This window comes from Callithrix jacchus, chromosome 18, assembly GCF_049354715.1.
Source record: "Callithrix jacchus isolate 240 chromosome 18, calJac240_pri, whole genome shotgun sequence".
NCBI lineage: Eukaryota > Metazoa > Chordata > Mammalia > Primates > Cebidae > Callithrix > Callithrix jacchus.
In genome coordinates this window covers 43,211,560-43,238,362 of record NC_133519.1, presented here as the reverse complement: position 1 = coordinate 43,238,362, position 26,803 = coordinate 43,211,560, and the positions used below count along the sequence as shown (strand labels likewise).

Genomic DNA, 26,803 nt, shown 5'->3' with positions numbered 1-26,803 from the left:
GTGGAGATGATTATATGGTTTTTCTCTTTAGGCTTACTAATTGAATTAATTGTAATAAAAGTTTCCAATATAGAACCAAAATGGATTTTTTAGAATAAACTACTGTCAGGTGGTATTCTTTTAATACATTGCTGAATTTTATTTGCTAATTTTTAAAGGATTTTTTGTTTCAGTATTTATAAATGAGAAGGTATATAGTTTTCCGTTGTATCATAATTTTAGTTGGGCTTTGAGCTATCAGTTTATACTCCCTTCAAAAATAATTTAGAATGCTTCCCTTTTTTCAATTCTTAGAAATTGAAAAACTGATAGTTTAGTATTGGAAGGAATTATGTGTTCCTTAAAGGTTTAATAGTATTCACCTAGCATTTCTGTTTTATTTACATAGGATTGAGCTAAGTGTTGTCTAATAATTTCTTTTAATTTCCTTGGTTCCTATGGTCATATTCCCCTCATATATTTTTATTTATCCTTTCTTCCATTTTTCTTGACTAGATAAGAGTCTGGTTTATATATTTTATGTAATTGTTTTTCTTAATGTCTTCTTTTAGTAGTAAATATGTATATACTTCTGTAATTTGGATTTATCAGTTTTAAGTAATATCCTTTGGCTCCTTGAGATCTCAAATGAGATAATTAGCTTCCCATTTTCCGGTTTTCCCTGCCTAACTTTTGTTTGTTGTACCATCTCAATGTTATTAGAATATGTAACATTTAACATTCTGTTTTACCAGATTAATCTCTACATTGAAAAATACTCTGTATATGTCCTCAGTCTTTTTGCCATAGTTTCTCTGGTCATCTCTTATTTGGTTGAGTTTAACTTTCTCAGTTTACTCAATAGAGCTCATGAGAAGAATACTACTTTGTTTCCTTCATGTTCAAAGCTTTTCTTTGCCCAAAGCATGGCCATAGCCTGTATACTTGAACAGTTTAAATAATTTCTTTGAGTGCTTATATATAACTTCTTGAGAAGTTCTTATGATTTTTCCTTCTTATGTATGTGACATGATCATTTTGCTGGCTCTGCAAAGGAATTTTTATTTATTTTTTAAGTCCAGTAACTTACTAGAATATCCTCTTAGGGTCCTAGATCATGGTGTACCCATTAAACATGTAGTTTAAAATTTTCTTTCATTTCAAGAAAGTTTTCTTAAATATTCACTTAATTCTGACATTTGTCTTACCTTTGTACTATTAAGCCTATATTAGAGCTCCTCAGCCTGTACCTGTCTTCTTTAACTATCATTTTACCTCTAAAAATGTGGATATAGATTATAATTGTTATATCTTCTCCATATTATTGGCCCTTTTATCATTATGAAATGTTCCTCGTATTTCTTGTCTAAAAGTCTGTATTACCTGATGTTAATGTAAACATTGCTCTTATAGCTACTGCTTGCATAATATATTTCTTTACATAGTTCACTTTCAACTTATAGGCATCTTCTTGGATCTTTTTTTTTTATCCAGTTCGATCATGTCTGACTTTTGATGAGTATTTAGACCATTTACATTTAATGCAGCTTGTGTTTTTTAAATCAGACACTTGTTTTTATTATTTATTTATTTATTTTTGAGACTGATGCACTATGTCGCCCAGGCTGCAGTGTAGGGGCACTATCTTGGCTCACTGCAACCTCTGCCTTCAGGCTCAAGCAGTTCTCCTGCCTCAGTCTCCCAAGTAGCTGGGGATTACAGGCACCTGCCACCATGCCTTGCTAATTTTTGTATTTTTAGTAGAGACGGCGTTTCACCATGTTCGGGCTGGTCTCAAAACTCCTGCTCTCAAGTGATCCGCCCACCTCAGCCTCCCAAGTGCTGAGATTGCAAGCTTGAGCCTCTGCGCCTGTCCCAGCCATTAATCAAACATTTTAAAGAATTTTTGACTTGATAAGTAATAGCTATAAAGCAGTGATTTGTTTTTGCATTTTATTTGCAATCATACAGAACTTAGAATAAACAGGTATATTCTACAAAGAAGTCATCTCATTCAGAATTTTTATCAATTTGTGTAATACATGTTTAAAAAGTCCAATACCTGGGCACAGTGGTTCACTCCTGTAATCCCAGCACTTTGGGAGGCTGAGGCAGATGGATCACCTGAGGTCAGGAGTTCGAGACTGACCAAGATGGTGAAACGCCATCTCTACTAAAAATACAAAAATTAGCTGGGCATGGTGGCAGGCGCCTGTAATCCCAGCTACTCAGGAGACTGAGGCAGGGGAATTGCGTGCGTGAACTTAGGAGGCAGGAGGTTGCAGTGAGCTGAGATCGTCCCACTGTACTCCAGTCTGGGTAAAAGAGTAAGACTGTCTCAAAAAAAGAAAGCAAAAAAAATCAAATAGTTCCATACATCTTATTAATAAAATAATAATCTCTGCCTGACTCCCTAAAGTAAACAGTTAAAATCTCACAGTTGTTTCTTCTAATGTTTACATTCATATTTCTAAATAACATGCTTATAATCCATCTAACTTCCTTTCATGGAGAAAGAGTATTTGGCTTTTTAAACCAATCCAGTCACATGCATGTTCTCCTCTCTACTTTGGACTACATCAATATTTAGTGTTTATATTTTTATAAATATATAAATATTGTTCACAAATTGTATTAGCTGTCTATTGCTGTGTAACAAATCACTCCAAAATTATTGGCTTTAAACATTTATTATCCCATAGTTTCTGTGAGTCAAGAATCTAAGCAAATTATTGGCTTTAAACATTTATTATCCCATAGTTTCTGTGAGTCAAGAATCTAAGCAGGGCTTAGCTGGGTCCACGAGCATAAGGTCTCTCACAAGGCCACAGATCAAGCTGTTGGTCAGTGGTTTGTGCCAGCAGTCCCAGCTACATGGGAGGCTGAGGCAGGAGGATCACTTGAACCCAGTAGTTCAAGGCTACAGTGAGCTGTGGTTACACAACTGAACTCCAGCCTGGGTGATAGAGTGAGATGCCATCTCTTAAAAAAAAAAAAAAAGCAAGTCAGAAGAACCAGAAATTGAGTTTGAGTGCAAGCAAGATAGAAAAGGTCTCTTGTAACATAATCTCAAAGTAATACGCCGTTACTTTTGCCATATTCTAGTTGTAAGAAACTTGTCTCTAGATCCAGTGCCTACTCAGGGGAAGGGTATTACACAAAGGTTTGAATACCAGGAGGCAGGGATTATTGCTGATCATTTTAGAAGGCTACTGCAGCACAGATAAACCATATGAATCTGGGCATGGTGACTCATACCTGTAATCCCTTTAGGAAGCCAAGGTAGGATTGCCTGAGATCAGGAGTTCAAGAGCAGCCTGGGCAACATAGCAAGACCCTATCTCTACAAAATTAAAAATAAAAGATTATTCATATAATAGTGTTTCCTTTCTTAGACAACTCTTTGGTAACTCTGGAATTAATACTTACTGTGCTTGTTTGTTACCTTCTTTCAAAAATAACTTTTTAGAATCCATCTCTAAACTCTTTGCTACATTTTCAATGCTGCTTTCAGCATAGATAAGCACATTAGGTATTCTTTGGCTTTCAATTTCACTCTCCTGGAGACGGTCCTCGTGCTCTGGTTTGGATTGTTTGTTTTCTATATCTGCTGAAATCTGTTGTCCAAGGGCTTCTGTTTAACCGTCATCCTGGAATTTTTCTTTGACTTTCTTTTTGTGATAAATCTCATATCTCAGATCCTGTGCATTTCCCCACTTTCCTTGTTTACTTCTTCATTTCATTTGAACACTTTTACCTATAGATTGCTGAGAAGTATTGCATGGCCAAGTACAGAATTCTAGGATGGAAATCATTTTTCCTCAAAGTGTTCATGGTATTATTCCATTGTTTTCTAGCTTCCAATGAGAGGTCTGCTATCTGTTATATTATTTTCTCTCTGAATGCTCTTAAAATATCTCTTCTAAACCCAATATTCTAAAATAATTTTGAGATAATATGTGTATGAATTCATCTTTTTAAATTCATTTTACTGGATGATCTCTGAGTTCTTATTTATTTATTTAATGTTGTTGAGGCAGAGTCTCATTCTGTTACCCAGGCTGGAGTGAAGTGGCTCACTGCAACCTTCACCTCCTAGGTTCAAGCAATTCTTGCGCCTCAGCCTCCTGAGTAGCTGGGATTATAGGTACATGCCACCACACTCAGCTAACTTTTGTTAAGTGATCCGCCCTCCTTGGCCTCCCAAAGTGCTGAAATTACAGGCATAAGCCACTGTGTGCGGCCTCTGAGTTCTTTTAACTCACAAACTTGAGCTCTTCAGCTCTGACAAATTTTGGGGGTGAGGGGGTAATTTTTTTTCTTTTTTTTTGGACGGAGTCTTGCTCTTCTCCCAGGCTGGAGTACAGTGGCGTGATCTTGGCTCACTGCAACCTCTGCCTCCCAGGTTCAAGTGATTTTCCTGCCTCAACCTGCCGAGTAGCTGGAACTACAGTCATGTGCCTTCACTCCCAGCTAATTTTTGTATTTTTAGTAGAGATGGGGTTTCATCGTGTTGGCCAGGCTGGTCTCAAACTTCCTGACCTCAAGTTATCTGCTCACCTCATCCTCCCAAAGTGCTAGCATTATAGGCATGAGCCACCCCACCTGGCCCTTGGCAGGTGTTATTTCTTTCACAAGTTTTTGCTTTCAAATTATATTTGTTGTCTCTTTCAGGAACTTTAATTATATTTTGGATCTTCTAGGTTAATCCTTTTTTTAAAAAAAAAAACCTATACTGTTCATCTCTTTGGCACTTAGTTCTACTTTATACTTTTCCTTAATTTTTATTTTCCAAGTCTTATTTAATTTGTCATATTTTGTCCATTTCTAAGAATTATTTCATATTTTGTCACTGTTCTTTTTCTTTCTTTAGGCTAGTTGATTATTGTTCCTTTTTTAATAGTGTCATATTATTGTTTCAGGGATCCAAAATCTCTTACCTTTCTAAGAATTGATTATACTTGAGTAGATTTTATATTGAGGGGAGAATAGAGGTTGTTTGTTTTGTATTGTTGCTGTTGTTTTGTTGTTCGGTTCTCGTTACTTAACATTCTGTTTTATAATTTTGTTGTCTGTTATGGTAGATCTCACGTGTCTGGTGGTCTTTGGTTGTCCACGGTGAAAAATTGTTTCGAAGCACTTGGGGCAGAGCTTATAAACCAATGAATTTTACTGTAATAAGAAGATACTAGTCTGCTTTCTTTACTAGGACACTCCCAAATACCAGCAAGTATATATAGATCTTTTCTCTTGGATTGATAAATTTTTCCAGAGAGGAATTGACTAATCTTCTAGCAGCTCTGGGAAAGCCTCACTGGGGACAGAGACTGGAGAGCAGATTTTTACTTAATCCCTCTGTTTTCAGACATCTCACTGTCAGCTGTGCCCAAAACTCCTGGTTCCATATCCTCAATAGTTTAGCCTCACCAAAGATTAACTTCATCTTTTGGAATGGGGAAGACACAGACGCCTGATTTTTATTAGAGAAGATCTGGAGTTTTAATTGAACCCTTTAAAAATTGTAACAAGACCTCTTCTTTTGCAATACTTCTCTATAGTCATCTTCAGAGACAATCATTACCTCAATTTTCAGGCCTTTGCAGGGTCCCACAAGACTAATGAACTTTCTGTTTTCTTGGCTGCCCATCTATCCATTTCAGGCTTAGGCTTTAGATTTCTCTGGTTATCTAAATAATCTGTTATCCCATTATATATGTGATTCCTGCTTCTGAAAATTTATTGGCATCTGTCATCTTTTGTTACCTCTTCTCCCATTTTATTTATTCTTGTGGTTTAATTTTTGTTCCTTGCTGTCATTTGATTTAAACATTAAGAGACAGCAGAGATAAAGTGTATGTTTAATCTGTTGCATTTAAATAGAAGTCTCAGAATATTTTTAAGTTCTTCATCTGGAATTGCTTTCCTTACTTATATACTGGTAACACAGAAATACTCGTTTTCTTTCTTCACCTCTTCATTATTTGCTGCTGGTAACTTGAAATGATAGTCCTGCCCCTCAGAGAGGAAATTTGCTGATGCTAATCTAGATCTGAGAAATCCTAGCAAAGAGGCTTGGGAAAAGACAGGTTTGTATGATAAGATTATTTTGCAAAGTGCATTAAGATACAAACTAGTAATTCATTTATGCTGTCTGCCTGTGGGAAGTGGCTGTACCTGACAGAACTATACTATAAATTGCTATCCTGAGTTGGATGATGACTGCTTATAAGTATTTGTAGTTTAGTGATGTAATGGTTCAAGAGAAGACTTCTTGAGTATACTCATACTTGAGGAACATGGTTCTCATCAAAGCTTATGTCAATGCTAACCACACCATTTCATCAAAGCTTAGAGTTAAATAATACTGAAAAGTAGATCTAGGAGCAGTGAAGGATACTTTTAAGTAAATGTAAAATAAGATGTCATAACCATGCACTATACCAATAATTGTATTGAACAGCAGAGTGATATTATCAGCTAGCAAGAGGCTATTGACTTATGTTCCTGCCACCATAATCTTTGATTCTGAATATATCTGGGACTGATTGATTTAGATCAGGCCATTCTGAGAAAGTGAATGATCAACGCAGGAGTGTCCTGAAGTGGAAGGAATTAGTTGGAGAATTTCTGATATAAAATGACTATTTGGGCCTTGCGTGGATTTAGAAGTTCCATAGTCAAATACTGCCCCATTTTGGAAACTAAGAATAGTTCTACTATCTCCCCAATTTCCTTTTGATTATACCAGGCCTCCCATTCATTGCTTTTTTAACCAAATTAGATTCTTCTAGCACATTTTGAAGGCTGAATATGAGTCAAGCATAGGGAATACAGTAACTCATTTTCTTTACAACTGCAGTAAAGTTAACTTATCAGAAATATCTACATTTTCATTGGTATGTTGGTTATATGGGTGTATACATTTGTTAAAACTCAGCAACCTTTTTATATAAAATACATGTATTTTCTTCCACATTAATGATTCCTTAATCAGTTAATTTTGAAATATGATCTCTTGTGAACTTTATAAGACATTTTCCTTCTTTATATTATTTCATGTGGTATAGTAAGTTAATACCAGTTACATCTCTAATAAGCCATTTGACATGGATTTCCAGAACCTCTCTTAAGCTTTAATCCTGATGTGTGTAATTGAGATTTTAACAGTACCTACTACAGAGTTGTAAGGATTTAAATTAAATATATACACAAACATATATACACACACAGTTGTAAGGATTTTTTTTTTTTTTTTTTTTTTGAGATGGAGTTTCACTCTTGTTACCCAGGCTAGAGAGCAATGGCGCGATCTCGGCTCACCACAACCTCCGCCTCCTGGGTTCAGGCAATTCTCCTGCCTCAGCCTCTTGAGTAGCTAGGATTACAGGCATGTGCCACCATGCCCAGCTAATTTTTTGTATTTTTAGTAGAGATGGGGTTTCACCATGTCGATCTCTTGACCTCGTGATCCACCCGCCTCGGCCTCCCAAAGTGCTGGGATTACAGGCGTGAGCCACCACGCCCGGCCCGGTTGTAAGGATTTAAATTAAAAATATATGTGTGTGTATATATATGTGTGTACACACATATATAAAATACTTAGCATACCTAGGTGTGTGTATATATGTATATACACACATATATGTACACATATATATACACGTGTACACATATATACACACACACACACATACATAAAATACTTAGCATAATACCTGGCACATAGTAGATCCTCAGTATATAGTAGCTGGAAATTATTATTAATATAACCATTACTAATATTTGTATTAGTCATTTCTCCTTTGATTTCTCCTTTCATTATCTTTTTACAGAAAACCCTTATAGACAGCTGCCTTGTAACTGTCATGGAAGCATGCCTGGAAAGACAGCAATAGAACTTGGACCTCTGTGGTATGTGACTAGCCATAAGAACATAAAATTTGATTTATTGATTCATTTATTAATTGCAGATTTTTATTATGTGTGGTAAAAGACAAGTAAATTTAAATTTAATTTTTTTTTTTTGGAGGGGGGAGGAAGGCAGGAAGGGAGGGAAGAAGGGCGGTAGGGATGAAGGAAGGAAGGAAGGAAGGGAGGGAGGGAGGGAAGGGAAGGAAGGAAATCGAGCAATGAGAGAGACATTGCGGACCTGGATCTAGAGGTTTACAAGTTGATTTCTTTTTTTTTGAGAGAAAGAAAGAAAAAAAAAATAAGTAAAGGAGAGGAAGAAAGAGGAAGAAAAAGAGGGAGAGTAAATGGAAATATTGCTTTATTTTGAAAAAAATTGGGTATTAATGGCCAATCAATGTTTCATTTAAACTTATGGGTAGGTGTGATGTGGTATTGACAAGAATGTATATTTTGTGTATTTGAAGTGGAGAGCTCTATAGATATTTATTAAGTTTACTTGTTCCGGATCTGAGTTCGAGTCCTTGATATCCTTATTAATTTTCTGTCTCATTGAATCTAAGTCTCGTATCTGGGTGTTAGGATCGTTAGCTCTTGTTGTTGCATTGATCCTTTTACCACTGTATCTTTGTTGCTTTAAAATCTATTTTATCCGATACAAGAATTGCAACTCCTGCTTTTTATTTATTTATTATTTATTTTTGCTCTCCATTTGGTTGGTAAATCTTTCTCCATCCCTTTGTTTTGAGTCTTTGTGTATCCTTGCATGTGAAACAGGTCTGGATGTAACATGCCGTTGGGTTTTGGCTGTGTCTTTTGATTGGGGGATTTAGTCAATTTATATTTAGGGTTACTGCCATTTGATGTTGACTGGCTGTTTTCTCCATTCGTTGATGTAAATTCTTCTTTATGTTGGTGCTCTTTACTTTTTGGTGTATTTTTAGAAAGGCTAATACTGGTTGTTTCTTTCTGTGTGTAATGCTTCTTTCAGAAGCTCTTGTAAAGCAGGCCTGGTGGTAATAAAATCTCTGAGTTCTTGCTTGTTCATAAAAGATTTTATTTTGCCTTCAGTTGTGAAGCTTAGTTTGGCTGGATATGAAATTCTGGGCTGAAGGTTCTGTTCTTTGAGGATGTTGAATATTGGCCCCCACTCTCTTCTGGCTTGTAGAGTTTCTGCTGAGAGATCTGCTGTAAGTCTGATAGGCTTGCCTTTGTGGGTAACCTGACCTTTCTCTCTGGCTGTCCTTAGTATTTTCTCCTTCGTTTCAACCCTGGTGAATCTAACGATTATGTGCCTTGGGGTTGTTGTTCTTGAGGAATATCTTTGTGGTGTTCTCTGTATTACCTGGGGTTGAATGTGGACCTGCTTTGCTAGTTTAGGAAAATTTTCCTGAATAATATCCTGAAGGGTATTTTCCAGCTTGGATTCATTCTCTCCGTCGCATTCAGGTACACCTATCAAACGTAAATTTGGTCTTTTCACATAGTCCCACATTTCTTGGAGACTTTGCTCATTCCTTTTTATCCTTTTTTCTCTAATCTTGTCTTCACGTTTTATTTCATTCAGTTGGACTTTGACCTCTGATATCTCTTCTTCTGCTTGAACAATTCGAGTGTTTAAACCTGTGCATACTTCTCAGAGTTCCTGTATTGTATTCTTCAGTTCCATTAATTCACTCATACTCCTAAGTTGTCTATTCTCAATAGGATTTCATCAAACCTTTTTTCAAAGTTCCTAGTTTCTTTACGTTGGGCTACAACATGTTCTTTTAACTCACCGAAGTTTGTTATTATCCATTCCTTGAAGAGTGATTCTGTCATCAGGAGGCGCTCGTTCTCCATCAAGCCTTGTTCCATTGTTGATGTGGAACTGTGATCATCTTGAGAGGGAGAGGCGTTCTGACTTTGAGTATTCTCAGCGTTTTTACGCTGGTTTCTTCCCATCATTGTAAATTTATCCTCCTGTCGTCTTTGGAATTACCAACTTTCAGATTAGGTCTCTTGAGTGGACATCCAAGTTGTTAGTTCCCAGGGCCAGAGCAGCGGCGTTAAAACTGATGGTGCTTTTCTGCCCAGGATCCTCCTGTCTGGCTTCTTTCTTGTGTCCGTAGTAGGCGAATCTGCCTTCCCAGGACTCCAAACCTCGGTCAGAAGGGGAACCCGTCCCGTTTACTCTGCGCCGAGCGCTGCCGCGCGCCGAGGTGCCGTCACTGCCACTACGCGGGGCTCTGGTATTGTGCTGGGGGCCCGTGTGGGTCCTCCAAATGTGTTTACTCTGCTCCGAGAGCTGCCGCGCGGAAGTGCGGGCGGAACCGCTGCGCCGGCCACAAGAGTCAGGCTGGCGACCCGTGTGTTTCCTCCACGGGGGATCTTCTGCTCCGTGAGCAACCAGACTTTGTCTGAAAGTGTGGTGTCCTCTAGTTCTCCGCGCCTTCCCTGAGAGCTGCAATCTCAGGATGTTAGCGATGGGCCATCTTCTAAATTTAATTTTTAAGTCTAGGCAACTCATTATGACTCTTCTCCTCCTATCAACCTGAAGTGTTTTCTATTTTCAGATTTTTCTCTACCATTATTCTCTGTAGTTTGTGACAAAACTAAAAGGCAGTGAAGGTGAAAGAGAAGCCTGGATGATCGGAAACTAGATAATTTATTTCTCAATAGTAAGAAAGAAGCTTTTTTAAATTCATCATTGCAGATCTAGCATGTGATTTTAAAATGATCACAATAACTTTTTATAGAAAAGTTATATAAAAGGTCCTAGAGGAATTAGTTTTAAGTGAGATGGACATGTAAAAGTGTCCACCTTTGTTTTAGGTAAAGTTATTTAGATGGGATACAATTGGAAATATTAATTGTGTATATGCTTTTGTATCATTGGTAACAAGTTATTGTACCTTAAAGTTGAACTGTTTTTAATCAGAATCCTTATCTTAAGTTTGCTACTCGAGATTCATTTTTTTTTTTTTTTTTTTGAGATGGAGTTTCACTCTTGTTGCCCAGGCTGGAGTGCAATGGCGGGAACTCAGCTCACCACAGCCTCCACTGGTTCAAGCAGTTCTCCTGCCTCAGCCTCCAGAGTACCTGGGAGTACAGGCATGCACCACCATCTACTTGGCTAATTTTGTATTTTTTTAGTAGGGATGGGCTTTCTCCATGTTGGTCAGGCTGGCCTTGAACTTCCAACCTCAGGTGATCGGCCCACCTTAACCTCCCAAAATGCTGGGATTACAGGCATGAGCTACCATGGCCCGACTGAGACTCTTACAGAAATTCAAGATTTCTAACAACATTGCAACAAGAATTATTGCAAATTTGTTCTCATTACTTTATAAGGTGAAGGCTAAGTACCTACAAAACCTAGAAATTGCCGGTAAATATTTTTGTGCTGATGCTCATTATTTTCTCTTATGAAGACCTAGCCAGCCTTATCTTCTAGTTTTACTCAAAATAGTTCTCACTTCCCCATAGCATCTACTACACATTGATCCTACTCACCGATTCAGAACTGGGAAAATTAAAAATAGCAGGTTACTGGATCCAGAAGGAAGATTTTCTAGCCTAACTGCCTTATTTTACACATGAGGAAACTATGGCACAGTGTTTTTAAGTGCTTGCTAAAACTGACTAAAAAAATTAGTACCACAGTCAAGGCTACAACTTAGGTTTTCTGACTGCCAGTACTGAATTCTTTTTTTATTTTTTATTTTTGAGACAGAGTTCCACTTTGTTGCCCAGACTGGAGTGCAGCGACACAATCTCAGCTCACTGCAACCTCTGCCTTTTGGGTTCAAGCAATGCTCCTGCCTCAGCCTCCTGAGTAGCTGGAACTGCAGGCATGTGCCTGCCACTGCACCCAGCTAATTTTTGTATTTTTAGTAGAGAGGGGGTTTCACCATGTTGGCCTGGCTGGTCTTGAACTCCTGACTATGCCTGCCTCGGCCTCCCAAAGTGCTGGGATTACAGGTGTGAGCCACCACTCCCGGCCTGAATTCTTAATAAAACTTTATGATCTCCATATCACAGCTATTGTTCATGTCTTTATACTTGTCCAGAATACCTTCCCCTCTTTGCCACCTCCAATTCAAATTGTACTTTCTTTTAGAAGTCTCTCCTTAGTGCTTCAACTCAATATAATCTCTAAATTCCTTTCAGTATTATTGATCACATATTTGATACTTTAAAATCATATATTCTTTCATATATATTTGCTAACCCTAACAACAGGAGCTACCATACATTGAGGATATATAGAGAAGTTTTATTTTACATTTTATGATGAGGAATGTAAGACTCAAAAGTAATAATTACCCAAGATTAATATAGCTAGCCTGGTGTAGTTGCACGTATCTATAGTCCCAACTACTCAGGAGGCTGAGGCGGTAGGATCCCTTGAGCCCAGGAATTCAAGTTCAGTCTGAGCAACATAGTGAGACCCTGTCTTTTGATAAAAAGATCACATAGCTGGTAAGTGGTGGAGCCAGGATTGGAATCCAGTTTTTCTTACTCAGAATTTCATATTTTGTCCATTATACCTGTGATTCTCAAATTAAATGGGAAGCATATCAGATTCACCCCAGGCCATTTTTCAACCACACCATTACCACATGTAATTCTCATATGTGTGGGCCCCCTGCTCTGCCCCAGCCTACCACCATAAACACACCAGAATTAAGATTTTCTGTTAGTGACTAGAGTGAGCATTGTGAAACCCTCTTCATTGCTCTATTTTCCTGTCTAGATTAATAGGCTTTTATAAGGTCCACATTGTATATTATATTTTGGTATATTCTCTACACACCCTCTATATACCACAGTACTGTATACCTTATGATAGTTCAGTAAATTCTTTATTAAGGTAACATACACATAAAATATTTTCCTTCTTTACCATTTTTAAGTATATAACTTAAGTGGTAATAAATATATTTATATTCTTTTTCCCTTCTTCATCACTGTCTCCCTTTTTCCCTTCCCAGATTCAATAAATTCTTGTTTATTTAATGTGAATTAAGTTTCCTTGACTAATGCTACTAGTTCAGAAAACTGATATGATAAAATGAGTGGCAAATAGAAAATAAATAGTTTTAGGCCAGGTGTGGTTTCTCATACCTGTAATCCCAGCACTTTGAGAAGCCAAGGTAGGAGGATCCCTTGAGGCCAATAGTTTGAGATGAGTACCATCTCTATTAAAAAATAATAAAATAGCCTCGGTACATGGCGTTACTCTGTCCCAAATAATAATAATAATAATAATAATAAAGAAAATAGAGTTAAATTTAAAAAAATTTATGATCTAAAACTATCATATAATTATATATCTTATAGTTAATTGTAACAACTACTTTTTAAAAGAAAAACATTTCTCAAACCCAGTTCTCTGTATATTCTTTTCTTTTCAGGTCAAGTTCCCTTTTCAATACTGGATTCCTCAAAAGAATGCTATTTGAATCTCTTGACCATGGTTTGGATGACATTCAGACCCTAATAAAAACATTAATCTTTGAATCAGAGTGTACGCCTCAAAGTCAGTTTCCAATTCATGCACGTTCAAATCTCAACAAGCAAGGTAGCTAATAGAACACTAGCTTACTAGCTTAAAATTTCTTATCAAAAATACTGTATCTTTTTCAACTGTACTGGATGTTTTAAGAAAAGCAATATAATTATAAATAGTTTAGTAAGTCCTCTTTAATGAGTCTAATCATAATCTGGTTGTATTAACAGTTTTTTTTAATTACATAGTTTTCTTCAGGATTATAATCAGGAGCCTGAGATGAACAGATGAATGATGAATAGTGTTGTGTGTGTGTGTGTGTGTGTGTGTGTGTGTGTTTTCCCTGATACTGGGTCTCACTGTTTCACCCAAGCTGTAATGCAGTGGCACAAACATGGCTCACTGCATTCTCAACCTCCTGGGCTCAAGCAATCCTCTTGCCTCAGCCTCCTGTGTAGCTGAGACCACAGGCACGCACCACCACACCTGGCTAACATTTTGTAGACATGGTGTCTCACCATGTTGCCTAGGCTGATCTCAAACTCCTGGGCTCAAGTGATCCTCTCACCTTGACCTCTCAAAGTGGCTGGGATTAAAGGTGAGAACCACTATGCCCTGACAATTTTTTTTAAAGATAACCTCCCTTTTTTGTTTTTCATTTTACTAGAGTTAAAAAAAAAAAAAGACTAAAGGTCCTTTGTAATTTTTATTACCCTAGATCTGCTTTCTAGAAAAAGAAACCTTGGTAATTCTAGGAATGGTGTGGCCAAAAATTGTAGTATCATACACAGAAACTAAATTTATACTTCTTATTCAGTAAAGCTATGTGTTTTTTCTCTTTAGTACAATCAGGCAATTTTGTAGTTGTATCTGACTGTTGATATAAAGGTGAAGCTATTGAATATCCTAGTGTTCTCATAAATAATTAGAAGAAGCTGCTGTAATAGAGGGTTATACAATATAATTTTTGCAGTCCAGTTTGGCCACAGAATCTCTTGTATATTCATGAAAATAGTGTGGATGGCCTTTCAAACTTTTATTTAAACTTAAGAGTTGTTGCTTTATGTCATTCTGTAAAATACTTTTTCTCATTTGCTTTTTTTTTAGAAGAAAATGGTGTGTTTATTAAAACTACAGATGATACCACAACAGATAATTACACTGCACAAGGTATGTATGCATTTATGTGTGTATATATGTACATATCAGGTCAAAAAGGCATATAGCAAAAGGGTAGGAAGAGAAGAGATTGTCATGATGTCATGGTAGCCCACTTAAAAATACATGTCATATTATATGACAACAAAACTGTAGTAAAACTTGTTTACCAACATTCACACATTGAAAATTTCTGTTAACAAATGCTTATATTATATATATTTAAGTTTCCTTCTCTTTGAAGGTCAAAACTAAACTGTTGATCAACTAATAAACATTATAGCTTATAACTAAAAGCCACTGTTCTTTGAAACTTAACACTCTAGTCTTCTTTTCACCTGTATTCAAAAATATATCTGGAATCTAAAGTTTTTTAAAAAGCAAAACCAAACCTTAGACATTAAGGCACTGATATTTTAAATCTTTACATCCTTTTGATATGAATTTACAATATATAACACAGCTATATTTAAAGTATGCACGTATCCTAAATTATATGAAAGGCCATATAATAAATTTTTATGGCTGAAGAATTAGGTCTTCTGGTTAATCAAATGGAATTGCTATAAATCATATATTAATGAACAATTTTTAAAAGAATTAGAATAAAATTTTACCTTAGCTATAAAATTATATACATGATATAGCTTTATCATATATAATTGGATCTTATTTTAGTCACATGGTTCAAGATCTTAACAGTTCTTTCAAAGGGATAAGCATACATTACGGATGTGAACAAAGCATCTGTAATATAAGCATGTTATATTACAGACAAGGAAACTTAAATTCCTTTTAATAGTATATGGTTTAATAACGATTACATACACTTTCCAACAGCCATGTTCATTTGGCATCTTCAACCAATTTTATAACTTAAATTGATATATTACCTAATTTCTCTGTTGGAGAGAAGACAAAGAAGCATTATGATATGCTGTAAAGAATGTTAGATTTGCTGGGCATGATGGCTCACACCTGTAACCCCAGCACTTTGGGAGGCTGAGATGGGTGGATCACTTGAGGTCAGAAGTTCAAGACCAGCCTGGCCAACATGGTGAAACCTGTCTCTACTAAAAACACAAAAATTAGCCAGATGTGTCGGTGCAAGCCTGTAATCCCAGCTACTTGAGGGACTGAGGTGGGAGAATTGCTTGAACCTGGATGGCAGAGGCTGCAGTCAACCAAGATTGTGCCACTGCACACTCCAGCCTGGGTGACAGACTGAGCCTCTGTCTCAAAAAAAAAAAAAAAAAAAAATAGATTTAAGAGCATTATCCTACTGCAGATGTTAGTTATATAACCTCAGCCAGTTCCCGCCCCTTCAGCAAAATTGTGTTAAATCCTTTTTAGAATAAAGTAAAACATAAATAAGCTTTCAAAATATTTTCAAGAGCCAAGAGCACAGTGGCACATACCTGTAGTCTCGGCTACTCAAAAGACTGAAGTGGGAGGATAGTGTGAGGATTGTGTAAGTCTGGGTAACATAGCCAAACTCCATCTCGAAAAAAAATTTGTTTTTAATCTCTGAGCCTTTCTCATATATAAATTAAGGAAATTAGACTAATTTTTGTGGGCTCTTCTATAACTCTTAAATTATATGGTTATTCTAAGACCATCTGTCAACACATAAAATCTTAAAATGATAGTAAGAGGCAAACCCAGAGGAAAATAATTCATTCTACCAAAGATACATTGTATGTTCATTGCAGTGCTATTCACCATAGCAAAAAACAAAGAGTCAACCTAGGTGCCCATCATCAACGGCCTGAATAAAGAAAATGTGGTACATATATACCACGGAATACTATTCATTCATATTTTTGAACAAAATCATGCTCTTTGCAGCAACATGGATATAGCTCGAGGCCATTATCCTAAGCAAACTAATGCAAAAATAAAATCAAAGGCCTATGGTCTCCCTTATAAGTGGGAGCTAAACTTTGGGTACTCATGGACATAAAGATGGGGACAATAGACATGGGGGACTACAGGACGGGGAGAGATGGGATGGGGAATGGGCTGGAGAACCACCTGTTAGGTACCATGTCCATTGCCTCGATGTGGGGTTATTGGGACTCCAAGCCCCAGCATTATAAAATATGCCCATGTAACAAACCTACACATATACTCTTTAATAGATAAGGAAAGTTGAAATTATTTTTTACAAAAGAATAAATTACCAGGCCAAAAAAAAAAAGAAAACCCATATACTGCTGATAGTCACTATTAAGGTATTACATCAGGTTTTTTGCCTCAGATACTCCTAGAACTTGTACTAAATCTGGGTGTCTATCCTTTGACTAGGTGCCTCATTGGATTTCAAGCAATTTCAAATTTTAGATTCAGATTTTAATTATCTGATTTGATGGATGGATCTCAAGTTGTCCTTTTTGCTTTATGTTTTTATGTAAAAAGGCAACAATTTAGCAATACTTTATATTTATTTTGAATGTAATTTATCATTTGTATGCATCAACTTTGCCTTTTGAATGCTTTTTTTTGGTAGGAGGCAGGGTCCCACTATGTTGCCCAGACTGGCCTCAAACTCCTGGGCTCAAGCGATCCTACCACCTCAGCCTCCCAAGTAGCTGGGACTACAGGTGTGCACCACTGCCCCTGGCACCTTTCGAATATTTTGCCTAAGCAGATGTTAATTACTTTCCCTGAAGAAGTAAGATTTGACCATAATGTTTATATATAAATAATCAAGGGTTGAACATCAGGCAAAATCTCATTATAGTATTGGGTATCTCAGTTGTTTTCCTTTTATGATTTTTGGAAGGATATAGTTCTAGAATCTTATTTTTGCTGGCTTCCTTTCACCCAAAATGAAAAAACTAAGTCCTGCGATGAGAAATAGGCAATGAGATCATAATATCCTTTTGTCAGTTTCTGTGTCCCCTCTCGAGACTTTGTGTTGTTTAGTGACCACGGAAGACCCACTATGCATCCAAGACTGAGCACTCAGTAGAGATACAGGTATAAAAATGAAAGACATTGTCCATAGGAACTTAGAATATAACTTGGGGAGTGAAGACTTAACACACATACAAGAACTACAAGAAAAGTAAAAAAATAGCAGAACTTAATGAAACTCTGAGTAGTATTAATAATGAAATCTGTGAAGTGACTGGCCCTGAATTCATAAATGGCTTCCTACAGGAGATGAAAATAGTGTGGCTTGAAGTTGAAGGTAGAAAAGAAGTTGTGATTCAGCAAACAGTTAAATATGAAAATTACATAAGTGAAGGACAGTGAAAATAGCTAGAATAAATTATTGGATAGATAGGTTGCAATAATGTGTCAGGATTTAGACTTAAGACAAATATATAGTTATAAAAGTATTCAGCTTGTAATGTTAAAGAGCATGCTAACTTTGTGTGTGTGTTGCAGGAAAGAGAAAAAGTAATGAAATGATCACCAATTCAGGCAAGAAGCAAAAGAGTGATGTCAGTGCCGAGCATCCGCCCTTTTATTACAACATTCACAGACACAGCATTAAAGGAATGAATATGCCAAAGTAAGACACCCAGTCAATAACAAAGTATATATTTTAATAATATTGTGATTTAAATAAAAATACAAGAACCTAATTATTTTTTCTCTTTCCTTATTACAGGTTAAAAAAGTTTTTGTGTTATCTATCTCAAGCAGGCTTTCGAGTAAGCCGAACTCACTTTGACCCGATGGGTGTACGCACAGATGCACCTCTGATGCAGTTTAAATCTATCCTTTTAAAGTACAGCACCCCCACCTATACTGGAGGACAGTTGGAGGGCCATGTCCAGTCAGCATCCGAAGATACAGTAACTGAAAGAGTTGAAATGTCAGTGAATGACAAAGCAGAAGCAAGTGGCTGCAGAAGATGGTAAACATAGAGAAGAGTTGGTTCTCAGGTGTCCGCATAGATGGCCTAACAGTTCTCTATACCAACTGTAATTCTTTTTCTATTCTTTGAATTCAGTGGAGTAAAAATAAAAGTGATGTCATTTTCATTCAGAAACTGAGCAGTTTCTAACATAGCTGGTTTGGGAGCTTTGCTTTCCAAGTTTTTTCTGTTATAAAGCAAACTAGAAATTTTAATGAAAACATTTCATATGAAGCCAAGTCTCACTGAGATCACCCTCCTTGCTTAATGATAGAGAAAATTTTCACATGCAAAGTATTTGGAATTTTGTGTGTTATGAAAGCCATCTTTTACAATTCTTAATCACATCTCTGCTTGAACTGATTCATGATGTTTATGTTTTCCTGTTTATAGTGTACAAAATGAAGCGAAGCCACTTACATATTAAAATGACCCTGAATAAAATAGGAAGAACAATGTTCTTAAGGTCACTAATGTATTTCACAATTAGAAAACTAAAATATGTTCCCATTTTTAAGAAATCATACTTCTGCCCACATTGATCTTTTCATTTATTGCTAGCTTTTGAAAAATTAAATACTTGCCTGGGATAGAAATGCTTTATTTTTGTAACTTTAAGGTCTAAATGACTAAACTTCAGAGTAAGATTTTGTCAAAATAATAAATTGAAACCCAGTGTTCTAATATAATTGTTCATGAGTCCTGAAATCCTGAAGAGGAGAGATTTGGTTAATTAAACAGGTTGGGTGATCTTAAGTGCCTCGGTTTATGCATGTACAGTATTCATTTGGTTGGTTGTACTACCTCTCAGAAGTAACATTTGTCATCTTATGGAGCGAGGGTTTTTTGGTTTAGGGTTTTTGTTTGTTTGTTTGGTTTGGTATTTTTGGTTTTGTGTGTATTTGTATAAATTTTTTGTATAATTAGCCTAGGCTGATTTAACTATAAAAATTAGTTGAAAAAAAATATTGTTTCCTTAATGAATTCTCACTTTATTTGAAGATAAGATTTTAGATGAAAAGATTTGATATAAAGTGTAGGTTTTTGTCTCAAGGATTTAATCCATATTTATCCCTAAATATTTCTTAAGGGAAGTAACTTTTTACAACCATTAAGGTGGGAGTTGGGGCAGAGAGGCGTGGTAACTGAAAGGTTTAAATATACTACCTAAGAAAAAAGTACTTCTGTGACATATACAAAAAAATCTGGTGGATGGGCATTAGATGAATATAGAATATTAATTTGGCAGAAATGAAGGAAAATCTTTTTGTGCTATGACAGCATATTCCCAAGACAATTTATTTTCCTTTCTTGAATTGATGGGATCATAAATTTCAGTAAAATCAAGGAATAAGTGAAGTATAAGCTAGTTTCTATAATGACCATTAAAAAAATTCTACTTTAATTCTTGCCAGTTAAAATTATAACTTACACATGAGTAGAAGAAATGAGTTTTTTGTTTGTATTATTAAAAATAAAGATTACTATAAATCCAGGAGGCAAACTATTACTGCACTCAGATTATCTGATTTAATACATACTATTAAATTGAATATCATTCTCAAATTTTGCTAAATGCTTATCAGCATGACATATATTGATCAATGATGAGTTGAACTGAATGCAAAGATCCTAATTTAATAAAGAAACCTGTAAATTACTGTTATCTAAAATATACATATATATTAATTTCACATATAAAGGCAGATTTTTCAAAGAAAAATTTGGTAGAAAGTAGTTTAGAACTCTGTGATAAGGGACATCAACCAAAAGAGGAAATACTTTAAAAATTCCATTTAGCAACCTAAGCAATCTTGTTCTCATAACAATAGTAGTAATTTGGGACACCACACATTGTAAAGTAACATCAATTGTATCCTTTCATTAAAACTTGGTAAACAAAAGAACCAGTTAAGGAAACAGTATGTTGACTCTTCTAGTTGCTGATGTTAATACTCTAGCCATATACTCAGGAAACGGGAGATGTAACCAAGGGATGGGTTTGAGGGTCACTGTGATGGACCTGAGTCAAAACTCTACTTATACTCACTTCCACAAGATTCCACTCTGAATAAATGTGTGATGTTCTGGTTGCCCAAAGTTAGAACTAACTCAGCACGTTTGGTGAGCCCAAAAGGTCTAGGAATTTATTTCTGCATTATGTAACTGCTCTGGTAATGGCTACAGGTTATTTTGGCGAATGTTAAGAGACAGATAATACATACTCGTGATATTATGTCAGACTCCTTTCTCCAGGGCCTCCAGAAATTGAATTAAATCAGACCTGAGAACTAGATAAGGGTTCCTACTATAGTGGCTCAAGTCAGATTAGTTTTTAGTAGCATAAACCAAATAGGACTATCCATTTTTGTTCTTTAGATCACATGATCCTTCAGCCAAAGGCAGGCCTGATGTTAGACTATACTGATTATCCTGTGGTTCCTGCTGTCTATTACGGTAACCATGCCCACCTGTCTTGGCTAGCAATTAAATGCACTACTTTGTCTCTGCCACAATACAGTCCTGAAAATGCCTACTGAATCAAGGAGTCTGTTTCAACTGAAGCATCTCCCACTGGCATCTCTGGCCTATAGACAGACTATACGGCTTTTTAAGAGTCCTGGTGCTCTGCTCACTAGTGTTTTTCTCTATGCGTTGGGAGAGAGAGTTGACTAGACTCTTATGAGGGATACAGTTAGAGGATCACTCATATTCAATCCTCCCCAATATGGCCCCTTTTCTTTGATTTCTTTTCTCTACATCATACCAAAAAGTTTCTGCATATCATCTCTAATTTAGATGAGGCACTGCTGAGTCAAAATGTCTTTCCACCAAGTAAAAAAGACCACTTTGAGCTGTTTAGTCTGATAGACTGGGCCAAAATCTGTTATAGGTTTACCCATAATGATCATTTGACCCAATTTAAAATTATGTTCTGCCAAGCATGGTGGCTCATGCCTGTAATCCCAGCACTTTGGGAGGCTGAGGTGGGTGGATCATCTGAGGTCAGGAGTTTGAGACCAGCCTGGGTAACGTGGTAAAATCCCGTTTATACTAAAAATACAAAAAATTGGCCAGGTGTGGTGGCACGCACCTGTAATCCCAGCTACTCGGGAGGCGGAGGTTGCCGTGAGCCTAGAGAGCAACACTGCATGCAAGCTTGGGCAATGAGTGAAGCTCTGTCTCAAATCAATGAATGAATGAATTAAATTACGTTCTTTCTTTCAAGGTCCTACATACTCAAAATCTATTTCCACAGATATTCTCCACCTATCAATATTAACATCCAAAAAAAAGACTCTTTCAGATCACACTTTATATTTGTGTCCTTAGGACCTGCTGGGATCTGACTGAAACTGTGTCCCAGAAACAATGCGGAATTGTAGGGATAGGGCATACAGGCTTCTTTGCGAAAGGTAACTAACTCCTTTAAGTCAGGTTATTAAGGGGTTGGTCAGCCAAAGTAACAAGCATATCTCCGGGATTCTTTCAGCTTCAAAGGAGGAGTCTGGGATTTAGGATACTCAACTCATCGAAGTCTTTCCAAAACTTGTTTTTCTGCTCTTGTTGCCTAAGCTGGAGTGCAATGGTGTGATCTCGGCTCACCACAACCTCTGCCTTCCAGGCTCAAGCAATTCTCCTGCCTTGGCTTCCTGAGTAGCTGGGATTACAGGCATGCGTCACCACCCCTAGCTAATTTTGTATTTTTAGTACAGACGGAGTTTCTCCATGTTGGTCAGGCTGGTTTCGAATTCCCGACCTCAGGTGATCTGCCCGCCTTGGCCTCCCCAAAGTGCTGGGATTACAGGTATGAGCCACCACACCCAGCCTCCAAAACTCTTATTCTCAGAATATCACTGTTTCCTGATCAGTGTCTCTACTCTCAAAAGACCCAACAAGATAGGGATTGATTCTGCCAGCTTGCAGAATCCTAATGAAAACATTCCCTAGGAAGTGGAGTATTCGTGGCAATAGCTTATATTTATATGAGACTTAGTACTACACAGTGCTGTCTTTACATAGATTATATAATCCATGGCAGTAGTTATGATCATCCCCACTTCATAGAAAAAGAAACTTAACCTAAACAAGATTAACTTATTTATCCAGTGCCACTCTAAAACTGGCTAGTAGAAGAGCCAGGATTCAATCCCAGGCCAACTTCAGAGCTCATGCTTTAGCCACTTGGTAATCTTCCTTTATTGAAGAACATATAAAGACATGTAAAATAGAAGATTACTTTAAAGTAATATTTATTTGGCCAAAGGCAGTTCCGTAGAAACTCAGGAACAGAATTAATTACAAACGAGTAATTAACCACTGCCCTATTGTATATTTCCATTTCTAAAACCTCTTAACCGCTATACTTTATCATCTATGCCTAGGTAGAAAACACTCAGTCTTTCGGCTTCATTCTCATTTTCTATGGCTGAGATTGTCCCATAGCTTAGTTTTAGAATGACAGAAAAATCACTACTAACTCAACATTTTGGAGACAACAGGTAAAAACTCATTGAACTACAGATTTCTCTCAATAATCAGTTAGAACTTGAAAAATCTCAATACCTTTGATGAGACTCTACTATCTGAAGTCAGTTCATATCTGTAAAGATTTTGTTATGTAACGTAAGTCCTCACTGTTGCTGATAGGTTCTTGGAAACTGTGACTTTAAGCAAAATGACTTATAATGACACCAGTTTAACCATAGGATAATTGATACAAACAATAGTTAAGTTCCTACAGCACATTTCTGGTCACAAAAACATCACCAAACTTCTAAGTAGAGACCCAAAACACTTCTATTATTAAACATTGAAATACATGTGAGCTATGCATACATCTAAGAAAGATCAATAAAAACAATACATTTACCCAAGTTTTGGTAAATCAGTGAGTGACAGCAATTGTAATGCTGGGGGGTTTAAATCGAGGAATAAAAGTTTGCAAAGCAAAAACTGTAAAGACCACCTTCTACCACTGCACAGTTCAAACACAATGACCAATATGGTGGGCTCACTGAGCACTGCTGACTGCATTGCTGTTGTTTTGTTTTGCTTTGCTTTATCGCAATAAACCCCTTTGTGGTTATCATTTACTTTACAAATTTCTATTTTATAATAATTTGTATTCATTTATTCATTTTCCAACCTGCTTATTCCAGTTCAGGGTAGCAGATGGCCAGAGCCTGTCCTAGCAGCTCAGGGCACCAAGGCAGGAACCAGCCTTAGACAGCATGCCTAAGGCCAGGTGCACTCCCACTCACACTCACACTGGCACCATATAGACACATCAGTGAACCCAACTTGGGCATCTTTGGGATGTGGGATGAAGCTGTAACACCAGGAGAAAACCCACACAGATGGGAGAATAGGCAAACTCCACACAGAGAGCGGTGCCACCAGAAAAGTGATTATTTTTTGGTCATTGACATTGTAAGAGAACATTTTTTCAAGGACCTGCTGTACTTTGAAAGATAAAGCATTTGTGTTTTACAGATGAAAAGAACCACAGACATCAACCCCTCCATCAGAGAAAACAAAGAACTAAGATATTTGGCCAGGGTTATACCATATTTAGGTACAAGAATGAGACAAGAGTACAAGTGTTTTATTTTCATCTAGTTTTGGTTTGGTTTTGCCAAAGCAATGCATATACTTTATTTAGCAAGTCAAATTAATTCTTAGGAGTGAAAGAGGTTAAGTAAGAATCTAATTATTTTAAAATAATACTCCAATAGTACTCCTGTATTCCATTTTAGGCTTTATCTATTAAATTCTAACTACAGAAGATAGGGATGATTTAATTTTCTTAAACAATTTTGAGATATCCATTCTATGATTTCTTATCTTTTTGAGAGAAAGAGAAAGAGTGGGGGGAGGGGGAGAGACAGAGACAGAGAGAGATTGATTCTCCTTTCTGGAGCTTTTAGCATCTTTTTATCCATATTATGCTTAATGTGCTTCTTTTTTAAAAAAAATTACTGTGCTAGGCATTCTCTGGGTTCTTTAGAAATTCAAGTCCTTCACTTCAGAGTCATTTTCTTATGTTATTAATTTTCTTTCCTTCATTCCATCTTTCTCTTCCTGAAACTTTCAGATGTCAGACTTCCAGGTACATTTTTTACTCTATCTCCATCTTTTTATTATTATTACTTTGATACAAAGTCTTGCTCTCTCTACCAGGCTGGAGTGCAGTAGTGCAATCATGGCTCACTGCAGCCTCGATTTCCAGGGCTCAGGTGATCCTCCCATTCAGCCTCCTGAGTAGCTGGGACCACAGGCATGAGTCACCACACTTGGCTAATTTTTAACTTTGGCAACAAGGTGAACTCCCATTCTGCATGCTACTTACTACAATTGATGGTGTCCTACATGTCTCTGAGGTTCCAGGCTTTTTCACTTTTGTTTTTCATGTAGATATTCTCAATTGGCCTGTCTTCAAGTTGACTATTTCTTCTACCAGTTCAAATCTGCTGTTGAGACTCTCCAGTGAATCTTAAATTTTGATTCCTTTACCTTTCAATCCACATTTCCATTTGATTTGTTCAAAATTTCTTTTTTTCTTGGTATTTATTTGATGAGACATTCCTCTCATATTTAGTTCTTCAGACATGGTTTTAGTTCTTTGAACATGTTTTTTAAAGTTGACAAAGTATTTGTCTAATTAGTCCAACATATGAACTTCCTCACAGACACTTCTGTTTCTTTACAACTTTTGTTATTTTCTATTGAAAACTAGACTTATAAATACAGTAGTCCCCTCTTATCCTTGGGGGTATGTTCCAAGACCCCCAGTGGATCCTTGAATCCACAGGCAGTACCAAAACCTGTGTTCTGTAGGTGTTTTCCTACACCTACATACCGATGATAAAGTTTACAAATTAGACAAGGAGATCAACTAATAATATACAATTAAAGTACACTGTTCACAATTTGTGATTTCTTTTGTCTCAACTTTGACATAGAAAAAAAGATTAGTTCTTCTCATAGACCTTAGCAAATTCAGTATAATTTATTTTTTCTTTCCTTATTAAGAACTCTTTATCTTTTCACTTCAAGGAAGCACTTTATGGCTTATCTCTGGTATATCCACACTGTCAACATCACCACCCTTGCATTTTGGGGCCATTAAGTAAAATGAACATAAACGCTGCAATACTATGACAATCAATCTGGTAACCATAACAGGTACTAAGTGAATAATGGACGAGTAGCATATACAGCAAAGATATGCTGGACGCGAGGATAATTCATGTCCCAAGTGGAACGGCAGAAGATCTCCTCAGGCTACTCAAAACAGTGTGCAATTTAAAACTTGTGAGTTGGGCCGGGTGCGGTGGCTCAAGCCTGTAATCTCAGCACTTTGGGAGGCCGAGGCGGGTGGATCACGAGGTCAACAGATCGAGACCATCCTGGTCAACATGGTGAAACCCCGTCTCTACTAAAAATACAAAAAATTAGCTGGGCACGGTGGCACGTGCCTGTAATCCCAGCTACTCGGGAGGCTGAGGCAGGAGAATTGCTTGAACCCAGGAGGCAAAGGTTGCGGTGAGCCAAGATTGCGCCATTGCACTCCAGCCTGGGTAACAAGAGCGAAACTCCGTCACACACACACACACACACACACACACACAAACTTGTGAGTTATTTCCGGGATTTTCCATTTAATATTTTCAGAGTGCAGTTGAACATGGGTAACAAACCACAGAGACAAAACTGTGGATAATGGGGAAGTGAATACAATGTGGCAACTCTGGAAATCAGAATCCCTTTAAGACACCAGGGTTTGTTGTGTTTGCTGTTCACTGGCCTTTTTTTTTTGACTAACACTATAATGTGTGCATTCTCTGCTGTGACCACTGAAGTCTCTGCTTCATTAGCTTAGTGGTCAGCTAATAATTAGACAGAGATTTCCTCAAATGTCTTGAACCTGTAAGTCTCCGTCTTGCTAAAGTACTCTGTCTAGGATATGCCTTTAAAACCCTGGCATGTAGTTTACAACTGTACCTTACCCTTCACTTCCTGCTGGAACAGAGCTTCAGTGCCTGCTAAAGGTGAGGTTAGTGCCTTAGAATTTTTTCTTGGGCATGGAAAGAGTCTTGCCTATGTGCATTGCCTTCAAGTTTCCCAGGAACACAATGAAACTTTTCAAAAGTACGCTTCCTACTTGTTGGTCAGCTACTTTTTAGCCCCACCTGCCTCAGGCAACTACTATATTAAACAACTAACTGCAGGGAATTATTTTTCACAAACAACATGAAGACAGAGCTTTTTAAGCAAAGTGAGCTGAGTCCAGTCAGAGACATGTTCAGAAAAAAAGAGCTTTGTCAGGTGCAGTGGCTCACGCCTATAATCCCAGCACTTTGGGAGGCAAACGCAGGTGGATCACTTGA

The 26,803-nt window shown here is 37.0% G+C and overlaps 1 protein-coding gene across 2 annotated transcripts in view; it reads left to right on the top strand.

Annotated features, from left to right (window-relative positions):
* The window catches only part of TRMT1L (tRNA methyltransferase 1L), a 40,449-nt gene extending 21,355 nt beyond the window's left edge, over positions 1-19,094 (top strand). For both annotated transcript variants that reach the window (XM_035280036.3, XM_002760257.6), the window contains exons 11-15: positions 7,812-7,890; positions 13,287-13,453; positions 14,489-14,551; positions 17,936-18,062; positions 18,162-19,094. In XM_035280036.3, coding sequence (XP_035135927.2) covers positions 7,812-7,890; positions 13,287-13,453; positions 14,489-14,551; positions 17,936-18,062; positions 18,162-18,414 — 689 coding nt within the window. In that variant the 3' untranslated portion in view covers positions 18,415-19,094. The remainder of the gene's footprint in view (positions 1-7,811; positions 7,891-13,286; positions 13,454-14,488; positions 14,552-17,935; positions 18,063-18,161) is intronic.
* The last annotated feature ends 7,709 nt before the right edge of the window (positions 19,095-26,803 follow it).